This window comes from Cebidichthys violaceus, unplaced genomic scaffold (assembly GCF_023349555.1).
Source record: "Cebidichthys violaceus isolate CVI_PGR_0920_01 unplaced genomic scaffold, fCebVio1.0.p SCAF_19, whole genome shotgun sequence".
In the NCBI taxonomy this organism is placed as follows: Eukaryota; Metazoa; Chordata; class Actinopteri; order Perciformes; family Stichaeidae; genus Cebidichthys; species Cebidichthys violaceus.
In genome coordinates this window covers 2,926,043-2,937,091 of record NW_027176361.1, presented here as the reverse complement: position 1 = coordinate 2,937,091, position 11,049 = coordinate 2,926,043, and the positions used below count along the sequence as shown (strand labels likewise).

General features: G+C 42.9%; 1 protein-coding gene across 1 annotated transcript; it reads right to left on the bottom strand.

Annotated features, from left to right (window-relative positions):
- Positions 1 to 5,559: 5,559 nt before the first annotated feature.
- Positions 5,560 to 11,043, bottom strand: clcn5b (chloride channel, voltage-sensitive 5b). Its single transcript, XM_068713241.1, has 6 exons — positions 10,859 to 11,043; positions 8,632 to 8,774; positions 8,055 to 8,204; positions 7,865 to 7,970; positions 7,574 to 7,790; positions 5,560 to 6,625 (listed from the first exon to the last, which is right to left on the bottom strand). Exons 1-6 carry the CDS (start codon positions 11,016 to 11,018, stop codon positions 6,535 to 6,537), a joined length of 867 nt encoding a protein of 288 aa, XP_068569342.1. The 5' UTR covers positions 11,019 to 11,043; the 3' UTR covers positions 5,560 to 6,534.
- Between the last annotated feature and the right edge of the window lie 6 nt (positions 11,044 to 11,049).

The following is an 11,049-nucleotide window of genomic DNA, read 5'->3' as shown; positions in this document are numbered from 1 at the left end:
ACAGGACAACCAGACGCGTCCCAAAATGAAAAGAAAGTCTCCTCGAGGTCATAAGTGATGATGGAGAGGAATTACTTTTGTATGAACCAATAAATTGGGTTGTTTTTCAATAAAAAAACTTATTGTGCCTTTAACAGGCTCTATAAATCCGGGACACGTATAAGAATCCCTTTTTACAAAACCAAATAAGTTAGTAGAAACATCTGCGGAGGGTTCTGGAAAAGGCTCAATGGCGCCCAGACTGGGAATGGGATCAATGTGTGGGGCTCTGTAGCACGGCGTATAAATAAACCGGACTGGAGGTTACCGCGATAGCAATCTGACCCGTGCTGTGGAGAGAGTTTGAGAAAATATGAAAAATATACATAAAGGTTAACGGTGCTTTCAGACAGACCACGACTCGTGTGCGATGAAAGCGCTTGTCACTCCGTACGTTTTAACGGTATATGACTGTAAAATGTAACGCATGTGTGAAACATGCCGAGTCATGGAGTGGAGTCGGAGTAGAGTCGGCTCAAATTAGGGGAATTATGAGAAAGAATGAAATATTGTTTTTAATGGAAACCGGTCACGCAATTCTGAGGAACGTTCACGAAATGACAACGGTGTACTACCATCACTGTAGTATTACCACAGCACTGTAATACTATGGTAAGAAGTAGCGTTACACAATGGCTCTGTACCTACTGTGTGTACAATAAATACCGCTTTATTTTAGGTAGGTGCTTTACAGAAGAATCCATTTTTTACAATGTAATTATAGATCCCAAATAAAAAGGTATTTATCAAGGTTTTACATTTAATTTAAATTACACGTTCACAAATTTCCTAAAATGTCATTTTTATTACAAAAGATTTACAGCTTTCCATTTAAAGTACACCCAGAGCAAGACCCCACACAGGTGATGTTAATTATCACTAAACCTTCCCACAAATTTCCCTCAAATTTGGAACAAATCCTACTTTTTTAATAAATGGTTCCGTATACTGGTGCATGGAGTCCGGTGGACCTTCACATAACTCCCAGCACAGCTCGGCCCGACTTCAACCTGATTAAATCTAGATCCACTTAAATCTAGATCCACACAATAAACTGAGAACACCTCACGAGAGAATCCAAACAACCAGCTCCCACTTACTGCAACAACAAGCCGATCGTACTGTAGCAAATGTGTTTAAATGAACCAACTGTTCTCCATTATTAACTGTATTAACAATATGGCGATCTGTGGAGACTTCATCCACCTCTATAGTTTAAGTTTGGTATAAATCATTGCTTTTGCACGCGTTTCTCCTTCTGCTCTCAGAGTGTGTGTTTTACGTTTGGCCGGGTCAAACTCAGGGATACCTTGTGAATTACATTACGCTGCAGACTATAACAAGAGTAATCTAGTCTCGCTATCTGCGTATCTTCTGCGACAACAAAATAAGAAAAAGGGAGTGAAAACACATTTAGCTTACAGACCAGACGTCTGCAGAAGCACTTCTCAGACCTCTGCTGGGCCATGCGTGTTGGGCTGTAGACGTCCATTCAGTTTTCGTTAGCCTGACATTTGGAACGAGGCAAAACGTACACATGCCATCACCTTAAAAACATTTAAAGTGTTTAACCTGGTATTGCTTTGCTCAAAAAGAAGGCATCCTGTTCAAGATATAAGATTACTTCACAGTTCTGGGCTGCAGTAGCTGGTTTAAATAGAGTTTTAGACCAACGTTAGCTTAAATACAATATAAGTCAATGTTTAAAATGTCAACTTTGACTTGCATTGAACAACTGCTTCAAAATAATGTTGTACTTGTTTCATTGCTCTTTTATGATGGACTCAATCTCCCACACAACAGTACAACAACCTGCACTCAAGCTAGCACTCTTTGGGCTAGCAGTTAGCTACTGGCTACTAGTAGCTGCATTAGCTGCACTAGCTGCACTAACAGATGTGAGCTGCAGTAGCTCGTTAAGACAGGGTTTTTACACGTATAAATCATACATAAATATAAGTTTTACTCAAAAAAATCATGATTTGCTCACCTGCTAATGTCAGCTAGCTCGGTGCGTTTGATGGAGTATTTTTAATCAGGCTAATTGGTCTCCAGACTTGTCCAATATGTCCTCTTCCTCCACACCTGTTCATGAAGCCACAGGGTACAGGAGGCCTCTTTAAACAATTATACGCCATTTATAATATATATAATATCATCTTTCTGTTCTTACAGGACATTATTGCGGTACATTTATTCATTTAATGTCTGTTTTGCAGCATTTAATGATTGTAATAAATCATTAAAAGGTGGCAGTTATGTGGACAAGAGACAAAAGTTATCATTTTACTTGTGACAAACCCATTAAATCAAGAATAAAAAGGACAATATGTGACCAATAAATTAAGATATTCATACCTCATAGTTAGATTAATAATAACCCTGGTAAACACACACACACACACACACACACACACACACATATATGAAACTACTACTTATATGCTATTGGTTTCAGAACATTGCACATATTTAGTAACTTTGCATTTTTCACATTTTAGCTTCTCCCTGTTCCCAAAGTATCTGATGGCGACAGGAGAAAACAATGTGATGCTAATTTACATGAAACAATAACGATAAAATGAAACGAGGAGGTTATAATAGCAGCTCGTTAAGTGGGTTTGGCTAAGAAAAGAAAAATCACTTCAAGCTAAAAAACAAACTCGTGGGGGTTAGACGAAAGCCCGGTTTTCGTGCAGGAGTGGGATTATCCTGTAGATGATCTCGAGCAGAGGAACCCGTTGGGAGACGTCCGATCCACTTCTCTGTGAGGAACGGTCCGATCCGAGCCGTCGACACTCGTGAGCCTAATTTGTGACGTTTCCGCGGTTAAACCAAAAACCACCGGAGAGAAGAAGAGCCCGTTTGGCCTCCGCTGATATGTACCAGCGGAGGCCAAACGGGCTCAAAACCCTAAAAGAAGAAACTAATTCAGTGCTGAGAAATAACTATTCTGGCAGTTAGAGCTGCACTCTGTGCCCCCTGTGTTTCGTCTCCTCCGGCACCAGGAGGGCATAAATAGTTTTGTCAGCCTCTTCTTGAACTTCCCCAGACGACCCGAGTTCAGGAGCTGGTTCAGACTATTTCGTTGCCAGCTAGGTGTGGGCCTTCTGGGAGAGATCGGGTCTCTGGATGTGTAAATGAAGTTAAGGCGACAAACGAACGACACCGCGCTCCATTGTGCCGACTTCCCCGATTACCTGAGAGCATTCGGGGGACACGGGAGGCCGCCAGAACACGTGAAAGGCCAGCGTGATTATCCAGAAGAAGCCGTGGGAACCTCCACACCGGCCGTGACCTCGGGTGAGGCCAAGAGGGCAGAGACGCACAACGCCGTGAAGTGGATGGGATTTGACACCCGGCGGTGTCGTGTGACACCTCGAAGTGTGGCGACGTCACCGCACTGAAATGTTCTCTCCGCTTTGTAACGCTGCAGCCGACGACAATGGCCGGGGATTGGTTGATATGAGAGAGAGAGAGAGAGAGAGAGAGAGAGAGAGAGAGAGAGAGAGAGAGAGAGAAGCGCATGAGGTAAGGAGACTTGTTTCATAGAGAACAAGGAACATACCGTAGGGTAGAGAGACGCCGGGAACAAACAGGAAGTGGATTAAGAGGGGGGGGGGCGGGGAGTTTTGAGGTGTGAGAATGCAGACGCCACGAGCAGGTCGGTAACTGGAGCCCCATGTGAAGTCTGAAGAATACACCGAGTCATCACGAAGCAGCTACAATGCACTCATGTTCCCCCCCAAAACAAGCCACAAGCCACACACACACACACACACACACACACACACACACACACACTTCTTAAACTTCTCACAGAGATTATGTGGCCACGAAACAAGCTGCGACTCGCTGCCGGAGACGGTTAGGTCGAGAGTGACAGCGTAACCCCCACCCCACCACCACCACCACCCGAGGGTCTGCAGTATAAACACTCACACAGCCCCCCCCCCCCATCATGTACAGTATCTAGGACTAGAAACTACAAATATTATATATAATATATGTAATGTGTATATCTTAGTTTAGCACGCTTTGAACTAAATGTGCACGACTATGCTAACATGCTGAGATTTAGCAGGTATATTTGCCAAGTTCCCATCTTAGCTTAGCATGCTAACATGTGCTAATGTGCACATCAGAGCTTTAAACTAAATGCTAACATGCTGAGATTTAGCAGGTTTAATGTTTACCATCGTAGCTTAGCATGCTAACATGTGCTAATGTACACATCAGAGCTTTAAACTAAATGCTAACATGCTGAGATGTAGCAGGTTTAATGTTTACCATCTTAGCTTAGCATGCTAACGTGCTAATGTACACATCAGTACATTGAACTAAATGTTCACGACTATGCTAACATGCGGGGGGATTCCACCAGTCTGTTGGGACAAAGTAAGAGATAATCCCGTGACGGGAATCATTACCTGGTCAAAATAAAAGTCTTAGGTTTAGTAGAAACCAGTTCTTGGCATGATGTAGTCCGTTTTGTGTTTAGAAACATTAAATCAAGTTTAAAGATGATTTTACGGTCGTTTGCTGCGGAGTAATTACCTATTCGCTGCGATTTACTGCGGTTAAACCGAAACTAACCCATCCAGCCGTTTGTCTGAGACGAATCAACAGGCGCAGCGTTGAACAGATTACTTCTCTGGCAACAACTCAACATAATGAATCACGATGAAAAAGGCTGAAACCAATTCATCGTGGCTTTTGTCTCGCAACGCACGACGACTGGAAACAGATGTTTTAATGAAGACATCACAAAAACGCTGGCAACCGCCGCGCAATAACAGATCCAAGCAGGACGACGACGGAGGAAAGGACTCGACGGAGGAAAGGACTCGACGTCGAGTCGATGCAGCGAAATGAAATCAATCCGGTTTAAGTGCAGAGATTAAATCCTGTCGGAAGTGACGGATCATTTGGTGACGGTTTCAGAAACACTGAGAAACAACCACAATAAAACTTCTTAGGAAGCACGTTGAGACGTCGATGTTTGTGCCGACGTGATGAACGCAAGTCCGATGTTCGATCTCCGTTTTTGGTCTCCACCGACTCCTGAGCGCCCTAAAAACAAAAAAGGTCACACTTCTCCAAACACACAAGTTAATACGTTTGTTATAAGTCTGCGTCCCTGGAATGTTTGTTAAGGAAGTAGAAAGCAGCTTCCAGGTGTGACGGGGTGAAAAAAACAAGATATTTCAGTGGATAAATAAAGAGTGAAGGAACCAAGGATGGACTTTAAGGAACCAAGGCTGCAAAAACAAGAGAGACAAGTAAGACCAGCTCAACCTTTAAAGTGTTTAAAATAGTCTTGTGATATTCTGCTCATGATGATTTCTATTTATAATCAAATCCATCATTGGATCTATTCAGGTTTTTAGCAAAAGAATAAATACAATAAAAATATTTAATCTATTGTCTCATATTTATATTTGCTAATGTAAAAAACAAACTGTAAAAATGTAAAAAAAAATCAGGATCAATATACAAATAAAGACAGACACGTTTAACTCAGTGAAATAATTTAGTGGGACAAACAATTTTACATTTACATAAATTAACTTGTGTTGTCATGATTCTCTCTTTTTGGATATTTTATTTTTAGCCCAGAAACAGCCACACACACACACACCCTCTTCAATAAGGCATGATGTGGGTTGTTTTGTTTTTTTGCAGCATTGTCATTTATTTAGAGAATTATAATTAGCCAATCGGAGAGACAACACTGCTTTGTTGCCGGGCAAATCACAAGTCGAAAAAAACCCCAAGAAAAAAACAAACAAAAAGACTTTTCTGGAGAGTTCCCAGGCTGTCATGAAGTCTTTATGGAGTGTAAGTGTGTGTGTGTGTGTGTGTGTGTGTTAGATCGTCTTCTCACACCTGTATGCTTAGCCCCCCCGAGGCTGCAGGAGGGAGGGAAGAGGAGGAGGAGGAGGAAGGGCGCATCCATCAGCCCAGCTCAGAGTGCTGTCTGGGCTCGCTGTGACGGCCGGAGGCCCCCGAAACACTCTCTTCATTTAATCTTCCCCGATGTCTCCATCGCTCCTCTGTGACGGAGGATTAACTGTTCCTCCTCCTCCTCCTCCTCCTAATCGTCTCTCTCAGACAAGGAAGGAATGGAAGAAAGGAGTAGATGTTGAGCCATCTTTCCATCTTATTGCTCGTGTGAATCTGCACTACATCCTCCTGGGTTGAACAAGAAGTTGGGGCCAGCAGTGAGGAAGAGCCAGAAACAAAAAGGAGCCATTGTTCTCTAGTCGCCTGTGCAAATGGAGCTCGACTTACTTGGCTTTCTCCCAACGGCCCTTTATTTTTTTTTTTAAAAAAAGAGGTAAAAGGTGCATTTAGTTCGAGTGTGCAAGCTGGTGCCCCCTCCCCCCACAAGAGAGAGAGAGAGAGAGAGAGAGAGAGAGAGAGAGAGAGAGAGAGAGAGAGAGAGAGAGAGGAGTAGATGGACGGATGACGAAGAGGGAGGACGAAGAGAGTTCAGTTGAAGAGGATGGAGTCGGGGTCTCTGTTGGCGATCTGCGCCATGTGCTTCAGGATGTCTTTCTTAGTGATGATTCCCAGCAGCCTCCTGGTCTCACACACACACACACACACACACACACGCACACACACACACACACACACACACACACAGAGAGAGAGAACACATGTCATGGAAAAGGTTATTACTTCACATCGTACTGTGTGAGGTTTCCTCACGGAGAACGTCAAAGATCTGACAGATCAGATCAGAGGAGGAACACCGGCGTGTTCGTGTGGTTTCTCTCACAGCTACGCGTCTCTTTATTATCTTCTTGTTTTCAAGGATTAAATGGAGCTGAATTTAAGCTGACAAAAGGAAAAGAAAGTAGAGACGAGTGCCGCCGACGCGTCGGCCTTGAACCGAAGATGTAAAAACCACAGACAGAGGTGTGAAAGCAACAGCATCCACGGCCTCAAGGTCTTTGTCTTTGTTTTTGTGTGTCATCTCCATTCCCAGACGATGAGTGAGAAACCTTCTCTAACCCTCACGTGAAAAACAGAGCCGTACTCGACTCCTGCTTCCCCCCATCACCCCATCACCCCCCCCTCCTAAACTAAACATGGATCCACTCGGTTTTTTATTTGGGCTCTTCTGTTGCCAACAAGCAGCCCATCTGAAGCCAATCTGTCCCAAAGAAGCCGTCGAGGCTGTCGGCGGAGGTGAAGCTCCGGGGAAGGCTTCTGGTCGACTTGTTTTGAATTACAGCTGATCAAAGCGTCCCCTGGAGGCTGAGCCGGCTCGGTGGATGGCAGATGTGTCCTCTTAACCCACGTTAGTCCTCACACGGCTACCAAGTCGCTCTGCAACCGCCTCATCCACACGCTCCCCGACTCCAAACGCACGGTTAGGCTTCCTTTCTCTTGTGGTAGATGCTCACAGGGGGAGGGGCGGGGCTTAGCAGAAGCATGAACATGCACTCGTCCTCTAGTGTGTGTGTGTGTGTGTGTGTGTGTGTGTGTGTGTGTGTGTGTGTGTGTGTGTGCGTTCCCTCACCCGTTGTGCGTCACCAGACACTGCCGGAGCCCCAGCTTCCTGAAGATGTCCACGGTGATGTCCATGGGCGTGTGGTCCGACACCGTGAAGGGGCTCAGGTCCATGATGCCTCGGAGGCGGAGGTGCGGCGGGGCGTCGTCGGCCTGAGGCGGAGCGTGCTCGGTGAGGACCACCTGGGACGCGCTGACCACGCCCTCCTGGCGCTTCCGGGCGTTGTCTGAAAAAGAAGAGGAGGCGGTCACCACGCGATCTACGCGTCCAACACGTGTTACCGGCAGGTGTGCGTCTGACCTATTGATATGAGCAGGTCTCTCCTGAGGACAAATCCCACCAGCCTCTGGGACTCCTGGGACACGACCACCGGGAAGCCGCTGTAGTGAGTGCTGTCCACCAGAGCCTGAGGACAAAACAACAACAACAACGGGTTGACATCGGGCTTTCTCGTACACGACGGTTCTCTCGTCGAGGCCGAGGCCGTTACCTCCACCTCCCCGACCGTCATGCCCTCCTGCGTGAGCACGGCCAGCGCCGGGTCCGACCTCCTGGGCCGCATCACGTCCACCGTCAGGCTGCTGTGCTCGAACTCCTCTTTGGGCTCCAGGAACGGGTATCCGTTCAGCCGGATGTGAGCCTGAGGACAGAGAGGAGAGCTACTGATCACATCATATTTATATGATGGGACTATTTTCTCTCCACCACAGTTCACACATGAACACGGTCTGTGGAGTATTGTGAGTAACCCGGGTCAGGAGTCCTGGAAACACACACAGCTGTTTGGCACCGATACATATAGAGTCCCATTGTAGCGGAGAGAAACCAGACGTGTGTACGGCCGATCCCTCCAGAACCAGGCAGCAGATAAGAGGACAGAAATATGTGGTTCTGATTTCGGGGTGACCTGTCTCTTTAAAAACCTTGACTTCCTAAACCTGAAGCACATTACAGCGCCGCTCTACAAATGTGTTTGTTATTACAGGAGAGAACACACACACACACACACACACACACACACACACACACACACACACACACACACACACACACACACACACACACACCTCGTAGATCCCCTCTCTTCCGAACGCGTCCGCCACCCACTTGCTGGTCATGGTGGCCGCCATGAGGGGGACGATGTACTCGAGACCACCGGTCAACTCAAACATGATGACCACCAGAGACACCGTCATCCGAGTCACTCCACCTGGAAGAAGAGAGAAGGGAGAGAGGGAGAGAGAGAGAGAGAGAGAGAGAGAGGAGGGACGAGAGAGAGAGGGGAGAGAGAGAGGAGGGACGAGAGAGAGAGGGGATGGAGAGAGAGAGAGAGAGAGAGAGAGAGAGACAGAGAGAGACAGACAGACAGACAGACAGACAGAGAGAGAGAGAGGAGGGACGAGAGAGAGAAGATGGAGAGAGAGAGGAGGGACGAGAGAGAGAGGGGATGGAGAGAGAGAGAGAGAGAGGAGGGACGAGAGAAAGAGGATGAGAGAGAGAGAGAGAGAGAGAGAGAGAGAGAGAGAGAGAATGGAGAGAGAGAGAGACAGAGAGAGAGACAGACAGACAGACAGACAGACAGACAGACAGACAGACAGACGGAGAGGGGATGGAGAGAGAGAGAGAGAGAGGAGGGACGAGAAAGAGAGAGAGAGAGAGAGAGAGAGAGGAGGGACGAGAAAGAGAGAGAGAGATGGAGAGGGGATGGAGAGAGAGAGACAGAGAGGATGAGAGAGAGAGAGAGAGACACAGAGAGAGACACAGAGAGAGAGGATGGAGAGAGAGAGAGATTAGTTAACATTAAACGCTCGTCATTCACAGTTATCTGAAGTTAGGAGCGTTTTCGTCGTACGAGGAAAAGGAAGAGAAAGTAAAGATGAGATGAATGAAAATGTTCCTACTGTGTGAGTCACCTTTACCTGAACGTCAGCATGACGGCATGATATAATCTAATATATCATAATATAATATATCATAATATAATATAATATATCATAATATAATATATCATAATATAATCTAATATATCATAATATAATATAATATAATATATCATAATATAATATAATATATCATAATATAATATATATATCATAATATAATATAATATATCATAATATAATATAATATAATATATCATAATATAATATAATATATCATAATATAATATATCATAATATAATATAATATATCATAATATAATATAATATATCATAATATAATATAATATAATATATCATAATATAATATAATATATCATAATATAATATAATATATCATAATATAATATAATATAATATATCATAATATAATATAATATATCATAATATAATATAATATATCATAATATAATATAATATATCATAATATAATATAATATAATATATCATAATATAATATAATATATCATAATATAATATAATATATCATAATATAATATAATATAATATATCATAATATAATATAATATATCATAATATAATATAATATATCATAATATAATATAATATATCATAATATAATATAATATAATATATCATAATATAATATAATATAATATATCATAATATAATATAATATATCATAATATAATATAATATATCATAATATAATATAATATAATATATCATAATATAATATAATATAATATATCATAATATAATATAATATATCATAATATAATATAATATATCATAATATAATATAATATAATATATCATAATATAATATAATATATCATAATATAATATAATATATCATAATCTAATATAATATATCATAATATAATATAATATATCATAATATAATATATCATAATATAATATATCATAATATAATATATCATAATATATCATAATATAATATAATAAGGCTGCAGGGAGAGGGCTCCTGTTTAAAACAGTAACACTGGAGTTCGTCTGACCATATAAACGGTCATTTCTTTATCTCAAAGGTTCGTCCTCACATGGACATGTTGAAGCTCACATGAGACGACGCCGTGGTAAAAACACATGGTGACGATCTGTTTCTGTTTTTTAGAGCTTATTTTGTGTTCTGAGGCTTTTATTGTGGCGATCCATCAACACTCGCTGCCCCTAATGTGAAGCAGCAGTTTCATTTAACTGCAGCATTTAATATCATTGTATTTTTTGCCAAACTGACCAAAAGTTTTCTCAATTTCTTTTATTATACTATTAAAAAAAAAGGTGTCAACAATGTGTGCCATTTATTTTATTTCAGTCTCTAAACACCAAAATAAAAGCCTGTAAAGCTTCATTTCCCCCGGTGTCTCACCTAGACAGGCGGCAGCGCCGACCATGGCGTAGAGCCCCGGGGTGATGCAGTCGGCTCCCGGCGAGCACCACCCTTTGAAGATGAAGGAGTCGTGGTTGTAGTAGGCCAGCTGCTCCATGCCCACGCCCAGCAGCCGGCCGGCGATGGCTCCAACCGCCATGCTGGGGATGAAGAGGCCGGAGGGAACCTGG